We start from the raw sequence: 26,562 nt of genomic DNA, 5'->3' as shown, positions 1-26,562 counted from the left end.
AGTAGCATTCTATAAAAGAGTGAAACTGGAAGCCGCCTATTTTTCGGCCAACTATTCTAGGGATGGCATGCGAGTCAAGGATCTTGGAGACTTCGAAGTGTTCCTCCCCCCCCACCATGATGGGTTGCGCAGGAGGTGGGTCCGGATGCCACTGTGGAGAAGCAACATGGGGTTTGAGGAGGCTAATGTGGAAAACAGGATGCACACGCCTCAAGGATTTGGGGAGAGCTAGTTCCACCGTGACAGGGTTTATGACCCGGGTGATGGGGAAAGGGCCAATGAATTTAGCACTGAGCTTATGGCACGGTTGGGTGGAACGGAGATTTTTGGTGGAAAGGTAAACCAAAGTACCCACTTGCAGATCACCCCCGGGGGAGCGATGTTTGTCAGCTTGCGCTTTGTATTTACGTTTGGCCCTGTCGAGGTTGCTAACGAGCCAGGGCCAAGTGGTACGGAGGGCGTGTGCCCAGGAGGCAATGTCGGGGTTCCCCTCCCCCTCCACATCATCTGCAGGAGCGATGGGACTGAAATCTTGCCCATACACAGCAAAAAATGGGCTAAAACCTGTGGATTGATGCATGGCATTATTGTAGGCATATTCTGCTAAAGGTAACAGTTCCACCCAGTTATCCTGGTGGTAGTTAACATAACAGCGTAAATAACATTCAAGTACAGCATTGACACGTTCAGTTTGACCATCAGTTTGAGGATGGTATGCACTAGACAACCCTTGTTCCACTCCCACCAACTTGAGGAAAGCTTTCCAAAACTTAGAAACGAAACCACTTCCGCGGTCACAAATTATCTTACGCGGAAACGAATGTAAACGAAAGATATGCGTCACGAAGAGGCGGGCCAGTTTCTGAGCAGAGGGGATCCCTGCGCATGGAATCAAATGTATTTGCTTAGAAAACAAATCAGTAACAACCCACAACACAGTTTTACCCCCACTGAGAGGGAGATCAGTCATGAAGTCCATAGCAATCACTTCCCAAGGTTTGCTGGGCGTTTCAAGAGGTTGTAGCAGTCCCGGGGGTTTGCCCTGCGATCGTTTCGCAGCGGCACAAACGGGACAGCCGCGAATGAAGGAGTCAATGTCGGAACGCATCCCCCCCCCACCAGAACTGTCTGCGCAATAAGTGAAGGGTTTTCAGAAACCCAAAGTGCCCAGCTGTTTTGGCTCCATGAGCTAAATGTAAAACGTCCTTCCGGAGAGCTTTGGGTACATACAATTTCGAGTCCTTGTACCAGGATCCTCCTTGTTCCAAAACACCAGGAGGTAGGGTATGAGCGGAACGTTCTAAAAGGCACTGGTCCCGAAGGACAGTTAAAAAGGACTCGGAGATGGGGATTTTGGAGGGGGCCCCCCCGTCGGTCATGGAGATCTTAGAAACAGTTATGGGGCTAGTGCTTACGTGCGGCGGCGCGTAGACTGCAGGCGGCTGGGCGGTCGGAGGGGTAGGAAGGGCGGGAACTCCGGTTTGTTGCGGTGGCGGCTGGGCAGCCGGTTGGGCTGGCGGAGCTTGTAAGTTGGGTAAGGTGTGCTGATGCTGGGATCGAGTTTGCACAGCCAGCATAGGTAGGGCCCCACGTTGCATAGGGGTGAACAGAGAGTTGGTGGGTCTCTCGAGTTTTACCGGATATTGTGGTAAACGGGAGAGGGCATCCGCGAGAACGTTCTGCTTCCCAGGGACGTGCTTCAGGGTGAAACGGAACTGAGCAAAGAACTCCGCCCACCGTTGTTGTTTCGCCGATAGCTTATGGGACCCCGTGAGGGCAGCTAGATTTTTGTGATCGGTCCAAACCTCAAAGGGGACTTTAGACCCTTCCAAGAATTGTCGCCATAGAGTCAGTGCATGATGAACTGCTGAGGCCTCTTTCTCCCAGATGGGCCAGTTTAATTGAGCGTGCGCAAATTTTTTTGAAAAGTAAGCGCAAGGGTGAAGAAGACCATCCGGTCCTTGCTGGAGGAGAGCCCCTCCCATGGCTACATCGGAAGCATCGACTTGCACAATGAACATTTGATTTGGGTCTGGGTGCTGTAGCACCGGCTCCGAAGTGAAGAGGCGTTTGAGGGCCAGAAAGGCGGCTTGGCATTGCTCAGTCCATAGGATTTTTGCGGAGGGCAAGGCGGCCGAGCTTACTTTTCCCTTAGTTTTCAGTAGGTCTGTAATGGGTAGAGCCACCTGGGCGAAGTTAGGGATGAATCCTCGATAGAAGTTTGCAAATCCCAGAAATTGCTGTACTTGCTTACGGTTGGTGGGGGGAGTCCAATCGAGGACGGCTTGGACTTTGGCGGGGTCCATGCGAAGACCTTGGTGGGAGATGATGTATCCCAAAAACGTGAGTTTGCTTTGGTGAAATTCGCACTTAGCTAGTTTTGCGAAAAGTTGATGGTTACGCAGGCGTTGCAGAACTTCCCTGACCAGAGCCACATGCTCGTCCATAGTTTTCGAATAAATGAGAATGTCATCTAAGTAGACCACCACCCCACGATATAGAAGGTCATGTAGGATTTCATTGATGAGTTGCATGAAGACCCCCGGGGCCCCTTTTAATCCGAACGGCATCACAAGGAATTCATACATTCCGAAACAGCTAGAGAAGGCAGTGAGGTGCTCATCTCCTTCGCGGATACGGACTCGGTAGTAAGCTTCTACCAAGTCTAATTTAGAGAACACACGGCCTTCCTGTAATTGTCCCAAAATATCTGATATTAATGGGATAGGATAGGCGTTGGTCTGGGTAACCGCATTGAGCTTTCTGAAGTCAATGCACAGGCGAAGGTCGCCCTCTTTTTTCCGGACGAAAAACGCGGGGGCCGAGTTTGGGGCATTCGAAGGGCGAATGAACCCTCTGGCGAGGTTTTTGTCCAAAAAGTCCCGGAGGACAGTGCGCTCGGAAGCGCTCATAGGGTAAATCTTACTCTTGGTTAATGTGCAGTCCTTTACCACTTCAATCGCACAGTCTGAGGCCCGGTGGGGGGGTAAGGCATCACATTCCCTAAGGTCGAAGACATCTTCAAAGTCCCGGTATACAGCGGGTAGAGCCGGTGGTGTTGGGGCAGTAGAGGTTAATGCTGGAACGGGCGGATATAGCAGAGCAAAGTTTTGCCGATGCTGGTCGCAGGTGGGACTAGCGAAGGAGATAGTGTTTGTTTCCCAATCAATACTGGGACTATGTCCTTTAATCCAGTTAATTCCCAAGACCACTTCAAATCGGATAGGGGCTATAGTGAAGTCTATTTGTTCCCAGTGGGAACCAATTCCCATTGCCACCCCTATGGTGCGGCGATCAACTGGACCCCCCTGGAAATGGCTTCCGTCCATTTGGGCAAATTGGACGGGGGCGGGTAAAGCCTCAGAGTCGGCTCTGAGTGCAGCAAAAGTGGCTTCGCTTATGAGAGTGCGACAGCAACCGGAGTCAATGAGTGCTTTGACGGGGATTTGTGGGCCACCGTTAAGTTGTTGTAAAACTGCATCCACGTAGACGGTGGAGTCCACTTCTTTGATTTTGGTAGGAGCATTCGGTTTGATAGGAAGATCCTGAGAGGTCTGTGGAGACGCTCCATTCACCACAGACCGAAGCCGTTTTTTGACAAGTCGAGGGGGGATTCCAGGTTTAAGGCTGGAGAAATCCAAGGATTTCCCTCATCCGAAGAGGGAAAGTTGTCCCCCAATGGGGCACTTGTAATCCGAGACCCGGCGGGGTCGTTGGTAGTAGGCAGGGAGGCTGGGTCCCCGGCGTGGAGTGCAGAGGGTGTGGGTCTTCCCGGAGCTGCGCTGCGGGTGGCCGCGGTGCCTCTGCGTGGTGGACGACCTCGGGCGCGGGTTGTCGTGCTGGGACGAAATAATTCCTGGCGGCGCGGGCAAACGGCTGCAAAGTGGCCCATTTCTCCGCAAGTAAGACAGGCACCCCTCTGAAATCGGGCTTCACGTTCCTGGGGCGGACGTGGGGGATTTCGTGGGACGAGTAGTGGTGCCTTGGGTTGAGGCTTTTGGGTGCCTTTTTCCTTGTGCTTTTGACGGACGAGAGAAATAAAGCGTCGGCGGCTTTCCACTTCCTCGGCTAATAGGATCCAGTCTTCGAGGGTATCGGGATCGCCCCGCATGTAAGACCAGTTCAGGATGTCAGGATGCAAGGCTTCCCTGAAATGATGGATCAGGGTGGTCTCGGGCCAACCTACAATTTTACTTGCCAGTCGTTGAAATTCATCGGCAAATTCTCGTACTGTAGCAGAGCCTTGTTTTAATTGTAAGAGTTCCGTTTTGGCTCTTTCCCCCAGGAAGGGGTCCTCAAACCTCCTTCTCAGGGCAGTCATGAAGTTGTTGAGGGAACGAATAGCACGAGAGCGGGTGTCAAACTGGAGGACCATCCAGTCAGCCGCTTTACCTGTCAGAAGGGAAGCTACGTAACGCACCCGGCTATCTTCCGTGGGGAAAAGTTGTCCTTGTTCTCGCATATAACTGTCCACTTGATGCAAGAAACAAGGCAAAGTCTCGAGAGATCCGTCATACGTAGTCCTCAATTTGAGTTGCTTCCAAGGGCCGGGCGCAGGTTGACCCGGTTGCACGGGTGGTCCGGGCGGAGGGACAACAGGAGCTCCAGGAGGCAAGGGTGGAGCAGGCACATTAGCGGGTGGTTGCACGGGTGGTCCGGGCGGAGGAGCAACAGGAGCTCCAGGAGGCAAGGGTGGAGCAGGCACATTAGCGGGTGGCTGTACAGGTACCCCCTGACCCGGTATCGGAACGGGCTGTCTGTGAGCTATCAGGGTTTGTTGTAATTGCCTGTTCTCCTGAAGCATACGTTCCATTACTTCCTGGAGTTGATCAACACGGTCGGAGAGCTCCCGATTCTGGGCTCGTAAGAGATGAACCTCCTCACTTGGGCCACCAGTAAGATGAGGCTTACTGGTCCGGAAGCTTGTGGCCCATTGAGAGCTATCCCCATATAAATCCTCGTCTTCAGACTCTCCTGAGTCTCGACGTCGGTCAGCCAAACGGCGTGCGCGTTGGGCCGCGCGCGACGGGACAAACGCCGGGGAAAAAGACAGACCTGATAGCCCTAGTACATTGTCCTTGGGGCGCGTGTCCACGTTCGCCTGATTCCTAATCCTTGCTGCAGCCGCCCTGGCTGCTTCCGCAGCCTCTCTCTCTCTTGCGACCTTAGCCGCTTCGGCGGCTTGTTGATCCGCAAGAACTTTGGCGTACTCAACTCTTAGGGCAGTCTCTGCCGTAATGCGCGGCAAAAGTTCTGTCTCCAGGAGTGAGAGTATGGGGTCGGGTTCCCCGCCCAGCAGAGGTTGTACTCGAACCGCCAGTGCGGGTGCCTCGGCTCCAAAAGTCGAGGTCAAAACTTGAGCCAAGGTGGCTACCGGGGTGTCCTTTGTACATTCCACAAGGAGAAGAGCGGTGCTAATAGCGACTCACTTGGCCTCAGCCTGACAGCTGGCTGCATCCGGGATCAGGGAAAAACCCTCCGGCGGGGCTCCCGCCATGGTAGAAAGAGTTTCTCGAGAAATAAGATTATCCAAAAGTCCAGTTAATATTTGTAAATCCTCAGTCACCAATCGGGCATCGTCCAGTAATTGATCCAAGTCCTGAAGATCCAAACGCGCATCAGTATCCTCCGACGTTAACATCCAGAGACGTCCTGTAAGAGATTGCCACTGTTCCTGTACCAGTCCCCTCAAGCGGCAAACCTCTCGGGTCGTCCGGAAAAGTTCAGCGATTAAGTCTTGTAACAGAGTAGGATCCTCAGAGAAGGGCTCCAGGGTAGCAGATCACCTGGAGAGCTGCACAGCTCCCATCCAAGTGGCAGGCGAACCCCCCTGGGCTCCAGCCTGGCTAGTAGAATGGTGAAGAGAGATAGCTGTCATAATGTCAGCCCTTGGCCCACAGAACCAGAAATCACCACAAAGTCATATAGAGTCCAAACAGATGGCTTTTACTGGTCAAATAGGCATACAGTGCAAACGAATAAAATGACAGCTATGAGAGACTCACTAGCTGGGAGATATTATAAGGCAGGAAAGGCGGGAGATTACACGCATAGGCTGAATACAGTTTCCCAGGAGCTGAGTTCCCAGGCCTAGGTATGCGACCTTGGGGGGCAGACAATACAGCGCAGAGACAGAGGCAATAACGAAACCGAGATAGCAGCCTGACAGGTAGCTTGTGCTTGTCTGTACTTGGTGTATTTTGAACACACACTTTTTCCTTCTAATCGACAGAACAATAGGACACCTGGTTTCCTATCAGGAAGTGCGTTTTGCAGCTTGACTACAAAGTACATGTTAGCATTTTAGGCTCTCTTGTTCTGCGTATGAATGCAGTACATTTTAGAATTTAGGCTTTACTTTAAATTGGTTGTCTTTAGTAATATATTTGAACAGTTAGCAGATGAAAGTCTCCACACTGTAACCATTTCAAAGAAACTTTGTATTTCACCTCTGAGGAATACTGTATTAAATCATAAGACTATTATATTTCTATTATGTATAAAAATGGACGCTGGTTTCTGATGTATGAAATCACTGTTAACAACCACAAACCTTCAGCCAGTTCTGTTACACCCAGAAGATGTTTTTCTTTGTATTCTCTTGCCTTTGTCTGCCAAGGTAAGAGAATACAAAGAAGACTTCTGAGTTTTGCCATTTCATTGCCCCAGTTCATCCACTAGTCCTGGAAGTCCACTTTGAGAAGTCAGCCCAAAGTTCTGTTGGCATTAATGCCTTTTCTCCATTGCCTCTGGATTGGCAACGGGACAGATATCCAACTGTCCTTGGGAGTGAGGTTAGATTTGGCTAAAGGCCACCCAGTCATTGATCCCAACTTTAGGCAATAATTTGATTCTGTAATAGCTTTCTTTCTGAAAGAATAGAATGTCTAATGGCCAGGATACCCAGATGTTCTGTCTTCTCATCTTGACTGCTTCTGTTTTGAATAGTTTGGAGACTTCACTGAATCCGAAAAGAAAATGGAGGAGTATGACAACCAGGTAAGATGCATCTGAAACATAATGTAGGTCTGAACTGAGCAGAACAGCCGGGAATATTGACAGTGTAATAACAGAAGGAATGAGGACCAAGTGTTGTTGGAAGACTGCTGGGTTAGTATTCCAGGACTTTGATCTCCTTAGTAGTAGCATCAAATACTCAAGATGGCAGCTGCAGAAAAAGGAGCAAACCTCTCTGGAGTAAGCAGAAGGAGTTCTCATCAGATGGTTCAAACACAGATCCTCCTGGAACTCTTTTATTTTTAGTTTATTTTTACATCTGCCTTTCTCATGGGGACTGAAGGCAGATACACAGTGTAAGTCAGTGTGATCAATCTGATAAGCAAAGAAACGGGATTGCAGAACTCTGAAACAAATGGGATCAACTGGGCACACTTGACTTTTTCATAGCATAGATTTTTGCAAACTCCTGAAATTCTGTCGCTTCCCATCGGGTGGGCATTAGCAACCCTGTCCAGAATGGTCTTTGCTTCTCCTAGGACAGTGATGGGGAACCTTCCAGAGACCGAGTGCCCAAACTGCAACCCAAAACCCATTCATCCACCGCCAAGTGCCAACACGGCAATTCAACCCGAACACTGAGGCTTCAGCCCAGCTCCAGGCTTGGCATGCCCTCCACAGGGGAGGGGCCGTGGCTCACCTGCTACCCGAGATCCTTTAACTACAGCGGCTGAGGACTGATCCTGGATCCTCTGCATGCCAAGCAGAGGCTCTTCCCCTGAGCCACAGCCCCTCCTCATGAGGCTGCCTTATCCTGAACCAGCCCATTGGTGCATCAGTACTGTCCACCCAGACGGACAGCAGCTCTCCAGGGTCTCAGGCAGAGAATGACTGCCCCCCAGAAGCATGTCCTGGGCAGGCCGCCAAGACCCAGCCCAACCCAGGACTCCCCTGCATCCAGGCACCCACCCCCCGGCCCCCCCAGAGCCCCCGGGAGATGCGACAGCGTCCAGGGGAGCCGGGTGGGGCGGGCTCGAAACCGCCGGCTGCCTGCCGCACCTGTCCCGCCGCAGCCCAGCTGGTCGGCGGCCAATCGGCCCCACCCCCAACTGCTCCAAGGCCCCCGGGAGATGCAGAAGCTTCGGGGAGGCCGGGCGGAGCAAGCGCGGGGCCACAGGGGCCTGCCGCCCCGCCCCCACCGCAACCCAGCTGGGGTGGGGTGGCAGGGAGAGGAGGCGGACCACGCTGTCCCAGTCACAGGGCAGGCACTGTCTCCCTGATGGGGGGCGGGGCGATTGCAAGGGCCAGGGGGCCAGGCGAGGCAAGCGACCGATGGTGGGGGCCCCGGGGCAACACCCCCGCCTTCGCTCCAGCCCAGGCGAAGGGCCCGCCCCTCCCCGTGCTGCTTCAGGGTGAGTGGGGTGGCACGCCGGCGGCCTGGGGCTTGGCGCGTTCCTCGGCCCGCTGGCGGCGCCTCCACCATGCCCGGCCTCCGGAGGGAGGCGTCGGAGAGGGTGCCCCCTCCGAAGGGAGCGCAGTGCGGCCGCCACGCAGAAAGGCTCCGGCTGCCGCAAGCGGAGGAGCGCCCCGCCTACCCCATCCACAACACCACCAGTGCTGCTCCCGGGGGGCCCCGCCCTACTGCCCCTCGCTGCCCAGCCCCACCGCCCCGACGGAGGCGACCCCATTGGCGGCCCTGCCCGAGCACAACCCGAGCTACCCCTGGGCCTGGCCACGTGTGTGCCCCGCGCCCAGCCCCTGAGGCGCCGGTGGGGAGCAGCAGCAGAGTGGGGGCGAGCGGGACAAAGCCGGAGAGGCAAGCGGCGCCGACAAACAGCTGAGCTGAGAGAGAGGGAGGGCCCCGCCAGGGACGCAAGGAGAGGGAAGGCGCCAGCGCAGGCATGGGGAGCATAGGCATGGAAAGAAGGAGCACCGCCCCCAGTGCCGTCACCGTGGCATCACGGCACAACCCCAGGCAGAGGCGACGGCTCCCTGCGCGTGCCCACAGAGAGGGCTCCGCATGCCTAATCCGGCACTCGTGCCATGGGTTCGCCAACATGGTCCTAGGACGTGCCTCACCATGCAGCTAATCAGTTGGACAAAATCCTTATAAACTGACCATTGCCTCATTCAAACTGAGAGGCAGTGTAGTGTAGTGGTTAAGAGTGTCGGACTAGTATCTGTAAAAAAGAGCAAGAGTCCAGTAGCCCCTTAAAGACTTAACAAAATTTTGACAGGGTATGAGCTTTCATGAGTCACAGCTCACTTCTTCAGATACTTCTTCAAGACTAGTATCTGGAAGACCCGGGCTCGAATCCTCACTCTGCCATGGAAGCTCACTGGGTGACTTTGGGCCAGTCACACATTATCAGCCTAACCTACACTGGGTTGTTGTGAGGATAAAATGAAGGAGAGGAGAGTAATGAAAACTGCTTTGGGGACTCACTTGGGAGAAAGGCGGGGTATAAAGTAAGTAAATAATAAGTAAATAAATAAAATTCAAACTCACCAGGATTCTAGAGGGTGGAATTTGAGCAGAAACTTTCAGACATTTGTAGGAGCTCTGTACTACTATATCTACTAAAATGGAAGACAACCCTGAATATGAGAATACCCTTAAGAGATATACACAAACACTATTTATTATTGGACATAATTATAATTGTATGCAAATGTAAGATGACCCCTTCTTTTTTTTAATGGCATATCTGAGGAGGGGGAAACTAGTCCTGCATTTAATACTACATTTAAGCAGGAGACACTGGCATTTTGCCTCCCAATTTCTGACTAGGGTAGCAAAATTCTTCCTTGTCATACTGAATGCAGATAAGAAGAGCCTTGCTTGAACAGACCAGTGAGGGTCCATCTAGTCCAGTGTCCTGTTTCACACAGTGGCCAACCAGTTACTCCGGAGGGCTAACAAAAGGGTGTATAGGTTGAGGCCTTCCCCTGATGATGCCTCCTGGCACTGGGATTTTGAGGTTTATTGCTTCAGAACGTGGAGGCTCCCTTTAGTCACCATGGCTAGTAGCCACTGATCTCTCCTCCATGAATCTTTCTAATATTTTAAAGCTACATCCTCTGGCAACGAATTCCACATGTTAATCAAAGCAAAGAAGTATTTCCTTTTGTCCATCCTGATAGAAGGAATGGACAGAACTGGGCTTGGACTTTAGATCTGGTACAGCCGAGTGTTGCCTTCTCCCAGCTTTTAAGGATTATTTTTCCAAGATACAAATGTTGAGCATTGGTCTCAAGCCAGTAAGTCTTGGGTTCAAATCCCTACGTAGCCATGAAGGTTACTGGGTGACCTGAGGCCATTCTCGGTCTGTCAGCCTATCCCAATGGTTCTTAACCTTTAATCCACTATTACCCACCAAAGGCAACACCGTCATCAAATGCCCCCACCCCCAAAGTCACAAATAAAAAATTGGGACATAAAAGGGACTCCAGTCAAGGCAACTTTATATATTGCATGTATTTACGATATTTGCATGCAGTACACAGATCTCAGACCCTTAGACCTTTTGTCTGTGTGCTGCTTTTTAAATGACTGGGGGGTGAAGTCTGGGTTTTTATCCTCAGGGCAGGATGAACAACAACGAAAAAATTCTCTTCTACTGGCTGTGGGAAGCCACTGCAAGCGTGGAGACAGCATTTCCTAAAGTTTGCAGTGCCCCCTAAAGTTCCGAATACCTCCCCAAAGAATCACTGACCACACCTTGCCTTGCTGAGAATCTCTGGCTTACAGGTTTAATCTCTCTCACAGGTTTATAGACAGCATAGATTGGGGGGGGGGATTTGTTCTCGCTGTTTCTTGATAGAGGAGGAGCAAAATACAAATACATAATAAGGCAGGGGAGGATTGTCTACAAATGATGTTCCTTTCTTTTCTCAGGCCATGAAGTACTTGTCATATTTGCTGTACCCAATGTGTATCGGAGGTGCAATTTATTCTTTGCTGAATATCAAATATAAAAGGTAAAGTGCTGTGAATTATTTCAAATATATGAAATGTACATCTTAAAATTGCTATTGCCGAAGCATGAATCATGGACTTGCCATTCTGTAAGTCAAGAAAGGTAATTTGTTCAGAGAAGATTTTTTATCGTTCTGGTGGCTTAATGTCTTTATTATTTGTCTGGTTAATTTTGAAAAGAACACACATTTGACCACACCCACTGTGGTAAATACTACCCATATGATGAACTGTCTATACCATCATTTTAATAATACAATTCCTTTTATGCTCTAGAAACACTTATTATGAAAAGAGTTGTTGGTTTTGTGTTGGTTTATTGCAAATACACTGCTTGTAACTTCCTGTCGACATTCCCTAGTTTGTTTGGCCCTTTCCTTATACAAATGTAGCCTTGTTTGATAAGAGAAAAAGTGATCAGATTCACGTTGTCCACATTAACTTTAGAATAAGGAAATGTTAAATGTTCTCTGTTTTAAATTAAGAATGAAAATAGCTTTTTCTTTTCTTTTTTTCTTTGTTGATAGCTGGTACTCCTGGTTGATTAACAGCTTTGTCAATGGTAAGTATTTGTGTATTTCAGTGAGGAGAGGATTACATTTTTGTTGGTATCTACTTGAAGTGTGCTTTCTGAGATTGATCTCAAAGGGGATTCTTTGTAACATGACTTGTCTGGTTAGAGCTAAACTGTATGAATAGCCAAAGGCACAGGACACAGCGTTTGCTGGATAGAATAGTTCAGACTATGGATGGCAGAATTCACACACTTGAATAGTTCTCCAAAATTAAAAACTACCCTGTGCATACATAACTAGTATGTTCAGGAAAAATACTTAAACTAAAAGGTTTAGAGTTTTGTGTTCAGGAAATTTTTGATGTTGATTCCTTGCATGTGACTGTCTCTTAAATAAGATGAACATGGGTTTTGGCTCTTAAGTATCTAAAACAAATATTTGCATAAGGTTGTTAACTTTGTTCATCTTCGTAGCTTCTGCGCAGTCCTGCGTGGGATCTGTGCTTGCGCAGGCCAGCCACACATAACTGACTAGAAAGCTTTTAGGAGCTTCAGAGCGCCTGGAGCGCTCCCCATCCCCTCTGTCCCAGGCCGAGAGCAAGCAACAGCCATACGACGGGAGGAGGGAGGAATGGTCCTCCCTCAGTTCTCTCTTCGCCGCCGTGGAGAGAGCACTAGCTTTGTTTCAGAGTGTCTTTTCTGTTACCTCAGAAAAAAATTCTCTTCAGGATTTTATTTCTTTTTTGCCAATATGATCTTATTTAACAAATGTGCCAAATGTAAAAATAGTGTGGCACAAAATAATGACTGTTGTTATGTTTGAGAGATTTGTGCTTTTTCTTTTACTTCAGAAAAGTTTTTCTCTTCAGGATTTGATTTCCTTTTTGCCAATATGGTTTTATTTAAGAAATGTGCCAAATATAGAAGGATTATGGCACAGAGTAATGATGATTATTGTTCTGTTTAAGAGATGTGTGTCTTTTCTTTTACTTTACAAAAGTCTTATCTTCAGGATTTGATTTCTTTTCCCAATATGGCTTTATTTAACAAATGTGCCAAATGTACAATAGTATAACACAAAATAAAAGATTTGTGTCTTCTACCTCAGAAAAGTTTTTTTTCAGCATTTGAAGTCTGTTTTGCCAATATGGCTTCCTTTAACAATTCTGCCAAATGCAGAATGAGTATGCCACAAATTAATGGTCTGTTCTGTTTCAGATACATGTTTTAATCTTGTCTCTCTCTCATTTTTACAAGTCATCCAGGCTGTGTTGTGAGAGAAATCGCTAAAATCGGGCGATGTGTCTACATAAGGAGTTGATATTCACTTCGGAGACCCCACCAAAAAGATGAACAGCCGTGTTGCATACTCTGATGTCACCTCGGCACCGTGGCTTGCGGTCTCCAGTTCAAATGTCTGTGAGGAAATCCGGCTTTACTAATGCACTAGGGGCTTAGGTTCCCCCATGACGTGTGTGGAAGAGGTCGCAAAGCCAAAGGCTGTGATAAAGACTGGATATGCTGCAGCACTAGGGGTTCTGTCCCCCATGATGTGCATGTATGAGACCTCAAAGTCGACAGGCTCTGAGAAAAGCCTTTTCATGGTTGCACTAGGGGCTGAGTCCCCCATGATGTGCATGGATGAGGCCTCGAAGTCGAAAGGCTGTGTAGATAGCCATTTTACTGTGGCACTAGGGGTTCTGTCCCCCACGACGTGCATAGATGACGCCTCGAGGTTGACAGGCTCCGTGGAAAGCCTGGTGGTCTACAGCACTAGGGGATCAGTCCCCCATGACGTGCAGAGAGGAGGTCTCGAGGTCGAACAATTCCAAGGAGGTGGGAACGCCTACTCCTCCAGGTGTAAAAGCCTCGGCATTGGCTCGCCTCTGAGGCACCAACACAACAGCCACCTGGTTCTTGTTGATGTCATACACCGATTCCTCCTTGGTGCCGAGATGAGCGGGTTCGAGTTTGCCTCCATGCCGACCATCTATTGCTGCCAAGGTGGCATCTGTTCAGAGAAGGGGAGGAGTCTTGGCGTTGCAGCCCCCCCGCTTCCCTCGACGTCAGGCATCCCCGTCGCTGGTGGGGTAAGCAAGCTTGGGCTGAAACATTGTCCAGCATGTGGGGAAGGCTTCTCAGCCATGTTCCGTTCCCCCCCCCCTTATGTTCCCTGAGCCTCTTCTTGAGATGCTCCTGCTGGAATGCAAATATCCGCCTTGGGTGTATACACACTCATCCCCTCTGTGACAAGTGTCTTCCCACCGGCCTTGAAGTCAATTTACATGACCACCTTGGCGTCAAGGAGGGAGGGCTCATGGGACACTTCCTCTCATGTGCAACCCATCAGGGTTCCTGATGGTGCTCTTAACCATCCAAGGCACTGGGTTCCCTCCATATTGAGTTCATTGCAGCTGAGGTCTCTATATTGCAATGCAAATAAACCCCTTTATTTAGGAACTCACAGATTTTAATCTATGTATTTTTATCTTGGATAACGGAAAATGCTGATAAGGGACCCCAACTGGACCTCAGACTCCTTAATATGGATGCACAGGTGCCCACATTACAGGATACTTCCCTTTTCAGATGTCCTTCCCCTGTTGCCTGGGAGGCCTTTTTGGTTGTAGCCCTGTATCTAAGGACAATTATCTTAATTGTATGTTACAGTATGTTACAGGCTTGTTGCACTTGCTTTCCTGCTGTTAGCAGGTGGCGCTGATGATCCGTAATTGGATTATTGGCTATTAGACAATTCATTTTACCAGTCCTGCAGGTTTGCCTGTCTCTAACCTCGTAATCCCTATGTGTCGTTGGATTCGCTAGTTGATTTTGTGTGATCCCAATTGCTACCTACTCAAAGGATAGCATTCTTTTTGTTACTTTGAATGCTTTTTCTTCAAGCCCTTAGCAACTCAAGGGTCCACGTCCTTTCTGTCTCTGTAGCTGCACGATTTATGTGCAAGTGTAGATCAGTTCTTAAAAGGAATATTTTTGATCACCATTGTTACTGGATTATATCCTACGGTATCTACCTAGTGGCTTCAAAATAAAATAAAATAATATTAAACTTAAAAACAAAAACACGACCAACAACTAATGGTTTCAGCTTGGTTCTGAGACTAGGGAATATACTCCTCTGTGTGTATTGTGTATCATCAGTGTAAGACCATTAGACCTCTGGTACCCGAATTTACAAAACAAGGGTTTTCAAGAGGACATTAAAAACCATATCTTACCACACACAAAAAATTGTTTCCAGTCATCGCCCCCTAGTATGGTTGGTTTTATTGCATATTTCTTTGGTTCCTGCTCCTTCCCAGACTAGTGGTACAGATCCTGTCTGACAGGGCAACTATGCTGATACCACCTGAAGACATAGTCTTCCTATATCCATAGTCTTCCTGTATCCAGAGCTGTGCTGTGTTCTCTCCAGTACTAAAGTTCTCACAAGCACTTGTTCAAAGGTGTTTACCTAAATATTTCCCTTCATGAGACCACAGTCTTCTGGAAGTCAGGCCAATCCAGTACCATTTTGTACCTTTTTTCAGCCACTGCTATGAGTGCATACAGCATGTCAATGTAAATATCTATAGCATGAGGGAGGGTTCCCTGTACTGCTGTCCCAGGTTCTTCTGGTTGCGGCAAAGGACCAAACAACACAACGCTTCCTTCCCGGATGTCCAGGTGGTGGGAGAAGTCTACTCTTACAGATTTTCCAAGCAGACAGGTTTCATCAACCCACAAGTAATCCCTCTATGTTTCCTGCTTTCCCTTTTTACGGAATAGGGGTTTTCCCTGGCAGAGTCCTATTATCTCAAGTGCTGATGCAAAATGTCCCTGCTTCCTACAGAACACTGGCTGCCATGAGGCCTTTGAGGAGATTTTCCAGTTCCACTGGTCACATTTCTTTTGATGCTGCATTTTTGTTCCCTGGCTCCACAGACCCAGGACACCAGTGATGCTCATAGGTCCCTATTGGCCACAATGTTTTATGTTCCCAATCTGTAGAGTACTTCTGATGGGGATTTGGGGTACTTCCTCAAGAAGACTATCCGATTAGGGTATAGCCCCTGCTCTGCCACAATGTCCCTTCACTACATTGGGTAGCGTGGTCATCTCAACCATCTATCGAGACCCACCTAGAGTTGTTAATACTGTTATGCATACCACACACATGATCATCTTATGCTGCCAAGTGGGCTCAGTTTTTTGAATGATCAGGGTTAGACGGTTTGCAACCTCTTACTTCACCTTTATGTGGGGTGTGTCATTACTCATGCTCATTAAATGATACTAGCCTGGCTATTATTCCCGTCAAGTACATCTGGCGGTCATCTCAGCCCTCTGTTTCCTGATTAATTCTTATTCAATATTTGCAACACCAGTTTGCTAATGGTTTTGAGGGACTTGGCTAGTCTATTTTTTTCCTACGCTAATGCCCTTATTATTCCTTGCAGTTTATATAGTATAGTGTCAGTTATGCATAAAACCTTTAGTTATGCATAAAACCTTTAGTAGGCAACGTCTGACCTGTTTTTCTTTTATCCACTAAGGTGGTGTTTCTGGTTGCTGTCATTTTAACCAAAATGATGGGGGACTTATTGGCTGTGATCACTTTCCATCTGGTTAAGGTAGTATTACCTAGATTGGAGTTCGACCTAGGGTAAGGTCCCATTGCCTAACCTGTTTTCTTCTAAATCCTCAGTCGCTAACTGAGCAATGTCTTCATGCAATCAAGTGCCTGAAGACCAAGTCCTTCAGGTTCCATACAGCACATAAACAACATTATTGGTCTAGTGCATGGAAGGCTGAACCAGCAGCTTCTTTGGAAACACTTTCTGGATGGGTGGACACTGCAAGACTGTGTTTATAGCAATGCTGAACTAAGCTGTCCACTTCATATGGAGGCCCCTTGCAACAGAGCCCATGTCTCTTTCACTGCTTTCCTTGCCACGACAGATTTCTGAGACTTCTCTAAAGTGGCAACCTGGTCCTTCGATCCACATACCTCTGGCATTGCCCTGTAGATGTGGTCTCCAGGGAGGAAACAGCTGTTTGGGAGAGTTGTCTTTTAATTTGGTGACAAGCCCACATCCGCTTCCATGGTAGGTGAGCTTGATATTCTCCCATGCGGGACTGCACAGAAGCCACAAAGATGAAAAACAGAGTTGCACTTAACTGTAACTGTTGTTCATCGAGTGGTCTTCTGTGCAGGCATGCATCCCTCCCTCCTTTCCCCGCTGTGGGCTACTGCTTAGTGGCTATGGTGGTCTTCCACAGCGGCAAAGGGAGAACTGAGGGAGGAGCACTCCTCCCCCCTCCTTCGCATGGCCGTCGGGCGGGAAGCTGGTTTTCTCTTGGCCTGGGATGGAGGGGAGGGGGAGCGCTCCAGGCACTCAGAAGCTCCTAAAAGCTTTCTAGTCAGTTGTCTGCGGCTGGCCTGCGCAAGCACAGATCCCATGTGTGCCTGCACAGAAGACCACTCGATGAACAACAGTTACAGGTAAGTGCAACTCTGTTTTTACTGCTTTAGCCATAATTATGCATAGAAATGGCTCCTTCCTAGTTAGCATTTCATTCTTCTGATTCTCACTGTGGCAAGGGGGGTCGTGTTCTCTGTGCAGTGCAGGAGAGTCAGATAGGCCTGATTTTCTTGGAAGAATAATGTTGGCATTGTGTCTTGTAATTAGGGCTACACTGTTTAATTCATTTGGGCCCATCTTCTAATAGCTTAGCCTACTTTTTAATTAATTATTTTAATGTATTAATATGTTATTGTATTATTGATTAGTTTAATTATTGATTAATTATTTTAATGTAATTTCTTACGCATTCGTTAGTAGACCTTAACATGGTGAGGGGGTTTGTGTGTGTCAGCGAAGCTGGGAGCAATACCGTGTGGGGTCTAGACTCTGATAAAAGACTAGATTCCCAGCAGAGTTACTCAAGACGGAATGGTCACAGCTGAGACACCAGACGAAGATGCATCCACCCACTTCAGGGATCAATGGCCACATCAGCAGAAGAGAACAGGCAGTTCCAATGGTGATGAGGGCAGAGGAATCCTTGAAGGCTAGCTACTGGGCAGCAGTAGTAGTGGAAGGTGACATTGGCGGAGGATCTTTCGTAGACAGCAGCAGTGCCACTACAGCTAACCCTGGTTAGTACTGCGCAGAAGGCGGCACTGGTAAACCACTTCTGACCAACCTTTACCTTGAAAACCCTATGATGAGACAATCCAATATGAAAAGATATAGTGCTGGAAGATGAGACCCCCAGGTCGGAAGGCACTCAATCAGCTACTGGGGCAGAGGGGAGGACAAGTATGAGTAGCGCTGTTCTTAATGACGCAACTGGACTAAAGCCAAAAGGACGTTCAGTGGTTGATGTGAATGGATGCAAAAGCTAGGTCCAAAGCTGCTCATCACATATAATAGGAACATTGAATGTGAGAAGCATGAATCAAGCTTGGAATTGTAAAACAAGAAATGGAACGTTTGAATCCTGGGAGTAAGTGAACTAAAGTGGACTGTATTAGGACATTTTCAATCAGAAAATTACAAAGTGAATGACAAAAAATGAAGAAACGGAGTTGTGTTAATAGTGACGCAAGATGTAGCAAAGGCAATCAGGAGCTATAATGCAAAGTCTGACCGAATAATATCAATCAGACTTCAGGGAAAGCCTATCAACATAACCATCATTCAAGTTTATGCCCCAACTACAGATGCTGATGAGGAAGAAACGGAAGGTTTTTATGCAAGTGTTCAGGAAGAAATTGATCACACACCTAAACAAGATGTGCTGTTAATCATAGGTGACTGGAATGCAAAAGTAGGAAACAAAGCAGAATCAAATGTTGTTGGCAGATTTGGGCTAGGAGCACGAAATGAAGCAGGAGAACGAGTCGCTGACGTTTACCGCACTTGTATTCCCAGCGATGTATTAAGAGTTTGAAAATGTTATAAAAAATACTGTTCGCACTTTCTATGTATTCCCATCGATGTATTAAGAGTTTGAAAACGTTATAAAGAATACTGTTCATACTTTGTTTGGCCCTTTTAGCTGTGAAGACGTCTTCCAACCATTTATAAGCCATGGTATCCAAAAACCCTTTTAAAGCGATGTTTTTTATAACATTTTCAAACTCTTAAGACATCGCTGGGAATACAAAGTGAGGTAACCCCCATAGAATTCTGTGAAGACAACAATTTGTTCATTGCAAACACATGTTTCAGGCAACCAAATAGACGATTGTATACATGGACATCACCAGACGGCCAGTATAGAAATCAAATAGATTACATAATTGGAAGCAGAAGATAGAGAAGCTCTATTCTCTCAGCCAAAACAAGATCAGGAGCCGACTGCAGTACAGATCATGAAGTGTTAATATCGAAAATCAAGATAAAGCTAAAGAAAAATACCAAAGCATTCATAGCGCCAAAATACAATCTAAGCAACATTCCTGAAGAGTTTAAAGACCATGTAAAGAACAGATTTGCATTACTTAATTCAGATGAATGTAAACCAGAAGAACTATGGGTGGAAACTAGAGTTATTGTCAAGGAAGAGTGTACAAAGACTGTTCCTGTAGCCAAAAGAAATGAAAAGCCTCGATGGATGAGTGAGAAAACTCTTAAAATTGCTAAGGATAGACGAGAAGCAAAAGTAAAAGGTGACAGAAACAGAATCAAAAGTCTAAGTGCAGCGTTCCAGCAACTCGCACGTAGAGACAAAGAGAACTATTATAATCAGTGTAAAGAAATAGAAGAGAACAACAAAAAAGGAAGAACAAGGGATCTTGTTCATACCACACCCTCATTAGCACATTATCTTGATACTTACAGGACAATGATTAGCACATTACCTTTGATACTTTTTGCAGGACAATGATTCAACTCAAACCCAACCCCTTTCTGACTATATATTACTCTTCCTACACACTTGACACTGAGAGACACTGTCCTTCAGTGTTACTCCTCTGAAGATGCCTGCTACAGCTGCTGGCGAAACGTCAGGAAAGAAAATACCAAGACCATGGTCACACAGCCCGGATAACCTACAAGAACCAATGAACTCTGACCGTGAAAGCCTTCGACAACAAGGGATCTGTTCCACAAGATCCAAGAAATCAAAGGGAAATTTAAAGCACGGTTAGGCATGCTGAATGATCAACACAGAAATACATTAACTGAACAGGACAAAATAAAGAAAAGGTGGGAACAATACATTGAAGAGCTATACAGAAGAGATGAAAGGATGACAGATACCTTCCAAGAAGAAACTTTTGAAGAAGAAAGAACCTAGAGTATTAGAAAGTGAAGTGAAAGCTGCATTGAGAGCCAAAAGAAATGAAAAGCCTCGATGGATGACTGAGGAAACTCTTAAAATTGCTAAAAATAAGATGAGAAGTAAAAGGTGACAGAAACAAAATCAAAAGTCTAAATGCAGTGTTCCAGTGACTCACACATAAAGACAAAGAGAACTATTGTAATAACCAGTGTAAAGAAATAGAAGAAAACAACAACTACAAAGAACAAGAGATCTGTTCCTCAAGATCCAAGAAATCAAAGGGAAATTTAAAGCACGGTTAGGTATGCTGAAAAGATCAACACGGAAATACATTAACTGAACTGGGCAAAATAAAGAAAATATGAGAACAATACATTGAAGAACTCTACAGAAGAGAAGAAAGGAGAAAGGATGACAGTTTACTTCCAAGAAGAATCTTTTGAAGAAGAACCTACAGTTTTAGAAAGTGAAGTAAAAGCTGCCCTGAGAGTAATTGGGAGAAATAAATCACCAGGAGTAGATGGGATATCAATAGAGTTATTCACTGGATACTCACCTGTAAATAGCGAAATGGAATTGATCAAACTATTGTCGGTAAACATTAACGGTCTAAATTCTCCAGCCAAAAGAAAGAAAACTTTTCATAGTATTAACAAAAGGGTAAGAGACTCATGTCAAAAAAGAACATGGAAGTATTCTTTGAATAAAACACTTAGGTACTGCATATATTGCTTCCATAAAAGAGAAGAAGAGAGGACTGGTCACATACATTAATGAGAAGATACTATCAGTCCTAAATCATTACCCTGACGCTGATGGACGCTACCAGGTTCTTACAAAAAAATAATGGCGAAACGCTTACCTTGGCTAACATATATGCGCCAAATGTTGCAAAAGAGGCTTTCTTTGAACGTTTTTTTTTAAAAAAAAAAAACTGATCGACTTCCATTAAGGAGAAATTGTTATACTTGAAGATTTTAATGCAGTGATAAATCCGATTATAGACAAATCTTACAGCAGTGCCCGAGGAAGACTACCAAGAAATATTTTTCAATACATGAAGGAGTTAAATCTGATTGATGCATGAAGAACAAGGAATCTGAACGTCCAACTCTATGATTCTATAAGTTAAGATAAATGTGATTAAATGGATGAAAAATTTCAGAGAAATGATACTATTGGAAACCTGGGAGAAGCTATGTACAATGGAGTTAAAGTTTACAGTCAGCCAAGAAGTTAAGGAAAACTGGTATAAGATGTTTTATCGATGGTATCTCACCCCAAATATGATACAGAAGATGGGCAAAACAAAGGACAGGCAGCAAGGAGCATGCTGGAAATGCCAAGAGAAAGACGGCTCTTACTTTCATGTATGGTGGACCTGCCCAAAGCTGCAATTATATTGGAAAGTGATTCATAATGAACTGCAGAAAATTTTCCAGCAGAAATTAAACCTAAGAACATGTTATTGGGAATAATGCCAACAGAATTGCCCCCACTGCAGAAAGATTTGTTTTGCTATGCTACAACAGTGGCCAGAGTTATCCTAGCCAGAAGGTGGAAGCAAACATCTCTACCAGAAATAGATGAGTGGAGAGACAAAATGATGGAATACGCTACTGTGGCCAAAATGACTCATATGATGAATGTCACAGATGAAGAGTCCCTTGATCTGTTTAACAATAAATGGAATTTGTTTTACAGGTATATAGAGGTGTGAGGTCGAGGTTGACGAAACATTAAAAGTGCATTGCCAAAAACATTTTCAGGCTGATATACACATTGCAGAATGGAAAATTAAATGTTTTGCCATAGATTCAAAGCTCTGTTAGATTGTTAGAATGTAGTCTGTTGAATTAATTGACAAATTAGTTATCGGGTTTATGCTGTAATTTTCTCTTTTATTATTCTGATCCGCGGATGGATATATCCAAAGTTTACCCCTTTCCCTATTCATTTTTTCCTTTTGTATCCCTCAAATAAAATAAAAGTTAAAAAATAGAGCTATTCCAAGCCACAGAAGCAGAGTCCATCAAAACGTTGACAAGAATATGCTAACAAATATGGAGAACAAAACAATGGCCCACAACTGGAAATGCTCAATCTACATTCCACTTCCAAAAAAGGAGATGTCAAAGACTGCAGCAATTATCGGACCATTGCATTAATTTATCACGTGAGTAAAGTTATGCTCAAAAACTTACAACAAAGACTGGTACCATGTATGGAACAAGAAATGCCAGATGGATTCAGAAAAGGAAGAAGCAGTAGAGCTCATATTGCAAATTTACAGTGGCTACTGGAGCATATGAGAGAATTTCAGAAGGAAATCAGCTTGTGTTCCCTAGATGATAGCAAAGCCTTTGTGTGGATCATGAAAAGTTATGGCTGGTTTTAAAAGAAATGGGTGTGCCACAGCATCTGATTGTTTTGATGAGTAACCTGTACTCTGGACAAGAGACTGCTGTTAGGACAGTTGATAAAGGTGTCAGTCAAGGATGTGTTTTATTTCCTTATCTCTTCAATCTGTATGCAGAATATACCATAAGGAAAGCTGGATTAGGTTTAGATGAAGGTGGAGTGAAAATTGGTAGAAGGGACATTAACAGTTTGAGTGTCTGGCTACTATCCCTGTTTACCATCCCTCCCACCAGGCAAACTACAAACCAGCCAGTGCCGTGAGGGCCCTTACCCAGAGACGGAGGCAGCAAGGAACCCAGGAACAGTGCCCAGACCGGTAGGGCAGGCAGAGACAGGCATCGACCAGATAGTGGGCCCCACCACTGCTACAGAGGAAGCTGAAGATGTGGATAGCCCATCGGTGGCAGCCAGGAAGGGCTGGAGGACGAAGAAGATGGAGGAGGGAGACTGATCCTGATACCTTGAAATCCCAGGAGGGAGAACGAAGGACAGACAGCCCCGAGATGAGGAGACAGCCTCCTTTGATCACTTCCAGGAAGAAGCAGCACCAGACTCTGATTGGAGCCAAGGCCCAGGGGTGAAACCAAGGGTGGTAGGTAAGGGGAACTTCCAAGCCAGGCTGGGGAGGAAAACCTGAGTGGAGTACGCAGGACCAGTGTGTGAGCTCATTCAGAGGGAAGGAAGAGCAGGCGGGTGCCCTCTCCTTCCCATTCCAAGGACAGCCAACCCAAACCTATCCAGGATGGCAGAGGGTGAGTGAGCCAATGCAGTAATGGGGAAGCTTCACATCAAGATATGCAGATGACACCACATGGCTGGCAGAAAACAGAAAACTTAAAACAACTGCTGATGAAGGTTAAAGCAGAAAGTGCCAAATCAGGATTACAGCCGAACATCAAGACGACAAAAATAATTACTACTGGGGAATTACACAGCCTGAAGGTTCACAATGAAGAAATTGAAATGTTTAAAGATTTTCTATTTCTTGGCTCTGTCATCAACCAAAAGGGGGACTGGAACCAAGAAATCAGAAGGAGATTGAGACTGGGAAGGGCAGCCGTGAAGGAGCTAGAAAAGATCCTTAAGTGTAAGGATGTGTTGCTGGCGACCAAGATCAACTTAATTCCTACTATAGATCTCCAAAAGGACAAATAAGTGTTTTCTAAATCAAATCAAGTCTGAACTCTCCCTAGAAGCTAAAATGACCAAACTTTTATCCTTTTGGTCACATTATGAGAAGACAAGAATCACTGGAAAAGACAATAATGCTAGGAAAAGTTGAAGACAGCAGGAAAAGAAGAAAACCCCACCTGGGATGGATTGACTCAGTAAAGCTTGGCAGACCAGAGCAAGGCTGTTAACAATAGGATGCTTTGGTGGTCATTAATTCATAGGGTCACCATAAGTCAGAAGCGATTTGATGGCACATAACACACAAGTTAAATACTCACTTATGCATTAGTTGGTTGTGTATGCAGATCTCATAAATAACATAAATGTTGTGTTATTATTACTCTTGTTTCTTGTTGTTTACTATTTTATCAAAATAACTGCTATGAGAGTATAGGGGGCACAATTTTCCATTCTTGCCTCGGATGTAACATTAGCTAGTTAGGTCTCTGCTTCTACTATAGAAAATCATCCTGCCCTTCAAGTCTGTTTTTGTGTGGGTCCCCCCACTCTCTGGTTTTAGTCTGCATAATCAGCGGAAGCTATTAACTCTGATTCATTTGCAGGATGAAATATCAAGGTAGTTACTCCAAATTTGAAAACACAATTCACTATGAGTGTTGGTACACTTATTTTTAGCCAAGTTAAATAAAACAGTAGCAATAAAGGAAAAACTCTTTTTCCCCAGGGTACTAAAAGTTAAGGGAACTTTTATCCCAAGCTTTTTAATATCCAGTTGCCTTTGGTGAGTAAAAACAGTGTCTAGGTGACCAAGTAGGGAAAATTTTGTAAACTTGGTTGGGATAGATTTATTTTCATGTTGTTAACGTGCTATAAAGCTTTCTAGAAGCTTGCTGGGTGACCTTGGGCCAGTCACACACCCTCAGCCTCAACCCTGGAAAGGATTTGGATTGGAGACCTCCAGGGAATACCAGGAGTGGAGGCAGGCACTGGTAAACCACCTTCAAACATCTCTTGCCTTGAAAACTGCACCAGGGGTTGCCGTAAGTCAGATGTGGACTTGCTGGGAGGGGGGGGGAGAGATGTGCTGTAAATTACTTGTTGTGGTACATGTGGGCAGACAGGGACATAAAAATACTTGTGGGCTTGTAATTCGTGGACTTATTTTCATGGCAGTTTATCACGATTAGTGTGGTACAGCCACAAGTGACTATTTTTTTAGATCTAAGACAAGACACAAGCTCTGGCACAGATAAAGTTGTGTGTAGGAACTCGTGTTCTGTAACAATAAAAATTAAAGCAAGCTCATGTTTTCTCTCCCTGCAGGAGTATATGCTTTTGGATTTCTATTTATGTTGCCGCAGCTATTTGTAAATTATAAGGTAAATCTATATCCTTTCCTTCATTGCTCCTATGACCCATAGTTCCTGAGCAGTTATTTTTTCAAGGAAAATGTGATGGAGAGATATTTGGCCACGGCCAGTGTTATATTTGGATCTCTATCCATCAGCAAAAAGGGCACTATTTTGTCTCTTAGGTAAATCTATATGTTCAAATGAATAGATCATCGCTCTGTTTTTATCTAACCACCTTCACTGCTTTCAGCGCGCGTGTGTGTGTATATTTATTTATTTATTTTCTTCCAGATGAAATCTGTTGCACATTTGCCATGGAAGGTATTCACGTATAAAGTAAGTTAATTTAACACTTCAGTATTGGTAGTACCAATCCACCGGTAATTGCCATTCACCTGAAACATCAAGCAATGAAAAACAGGTTCTTATTGTCTGAAACAGGGACCGACCTATAATTGCAAGAAGTAGAGAAGTTACAGGGCCATAACTTGGAGAGTAACAATAGAGAAACACCAGTAACAATAGAGAAACACTGCATAGCTGATGCTCAAACACTAGGAGGTCTTTGAAGAACTTCTTGTAGACCTAGGTATTGGCTTGGTTGTGTGCACTGGAATCTCTCAATATGTCATAAATTGTGCGGGTCTCATCAGACCAAATGCAGGTCGTATATTGGTATCCTTTTGCAGATTGATCTGTATGGGCTTCCTGCAAGGGACAGACTCTGTTCATTCTGCAGGCCTGCAATTCTAGATCCTGGCCTACCCAGAGGACAGCTTAGATATTCACAGCCGTCACTGAGGGTCAGTAGATTTCTTGTCTACTCATGTAATTCCTCCCCACAGTGACACATACGAAGCTACTTTATACCAAGGCAGATGGTCTCTCCATCTAGTTCAGTACTCACTACTCGGAGTGGTGGCAGCTTCTCAGAGGCTCAGGTCTTTCTTTCCCTTCTTGGGATCCTTTAACTGGAGAGGCCAGGGATCGAACCCAAGACTTTCTACATTGCAAAGCAAGTGCTCTACCATTGAGCCATTGCTTCTCCCTTAATGCTTGATGTTTCAAGTTTTATTCATACTTAGGGCCCATTTTAGTATTAGTTCCCTTTGGTAAACATGTGGGTTAAACAGCGGCATGCCTTGGCCCAAAATGTGTTTGGTAAGAGCCTTGTAAACCTGATAAGGAAGGCTTTAAATTAAATCCTATGGTGGAGCGAGACAAAAACTCAAATCCTAGTATGATGCCAACAACTGGAGATAAGAACACTAAAGGTGTGCGGGGAGTGACATGTATGCGACAGGTAGGTACAGAAATGAAATCCTCAGGCCCATAAACCATAGATTCCAATATCTCTACGCTAATGCAGAGAGATGGGAAACAAGCAGGAGGAACTTGAAGTCCTAATACAGGAAGGGGACTATGACCTAAGAGACATTACTGAAACTTGGTGGGATGACACTCATGACTGGAATATTGGGATTGAGGGGTACAACTTGTTTAAAGGAGATAGGTAAATAAGGAAGGGGGGAGGAGTCACATTATATGTCAAGGATATGTATACATGTGAAGAAATACATGAATCTGCTTGGAAGTTCAGTAGAGAGTCTTTGGGTAAAAATAAAAGGAGTAAGAAATAATAGTGATATTATGGTAGGAGTCTGCTATAGACCACCAAGCCATGCAAAGGACTTGGATGAGACACTCTGAGACCAGATTACAAAGTTCTCAAAGAGACAAAACAGAGTGGTCATGGGAGATTTCAGTAACCCAGATATCTGTCGGAAGTCCAACTCTACTAAAAATGAAAGATCAAATAAATTCCGGAATTGTCTTGCTGACAACTTCATTTTCCAGAAAGTGGAGATGGAAACAAAGGGATCTTCTATCTTGGACTGGATTCTCAC

General features: G+C 45.8%; 1 protein-coding gene across 1 annotated transcript in view; it reads left to right on the top strand.

The window, feature by feature from the left end:
- CLPTM1L (CLPTM1 like) overlaps positions 1 to 26,562 on the top strand; it is a 76,372-nt gene that overhangs the window by 40,439 nt on the left and 9,371 nt on the right. Inside the window, exons 11-15 of the mRNA XM_056862269.1 lie at positions 6,949 to 6,999; positions 10,856 to 10,938; positions 11,464 to 11,498; positions 24,627 to 24,682; positions 24,947 to 24,991. Of these exons, the coding sequence (XP_056718247.1) occupies positions 6,949 to 6,999; positions 10,856 to 10,938; positions 11,464 to 11,498; positions 24,627 to 24,682; positions 24,947 to 24,991 (270 nt within the window). The remainder of the gene's footprint in view (positions 1 to 6,948; positions 7,000 to 10,855; positions 10,939 to 11,463; positions 11,499 to 24,626; positions 24,683 to 24,946; positions 24,992 to 26,562) is intronic.

The sequence above is a fragment of the Euleptes europaea genome, chromosome 17 (genome assembly GCF_029931775.1).
Source record: "Euleptes europaea isolate rEulEur1 chromosome 17, rEulEur1.hap1, whole genome shotgun sequence".
Classification (NCBI taxonomy): Eukaryota; Metazoa; Chordata; class Lepidosauria; order Squamata; family Sphaerodactylidae; genus Euleptes; species Euleptes europaea.
The sequence above is the reverse complement of the archived record's forward strand: the minus strand, read 5'-3'. Positions and strand labels throughout refer to the sequence as shown.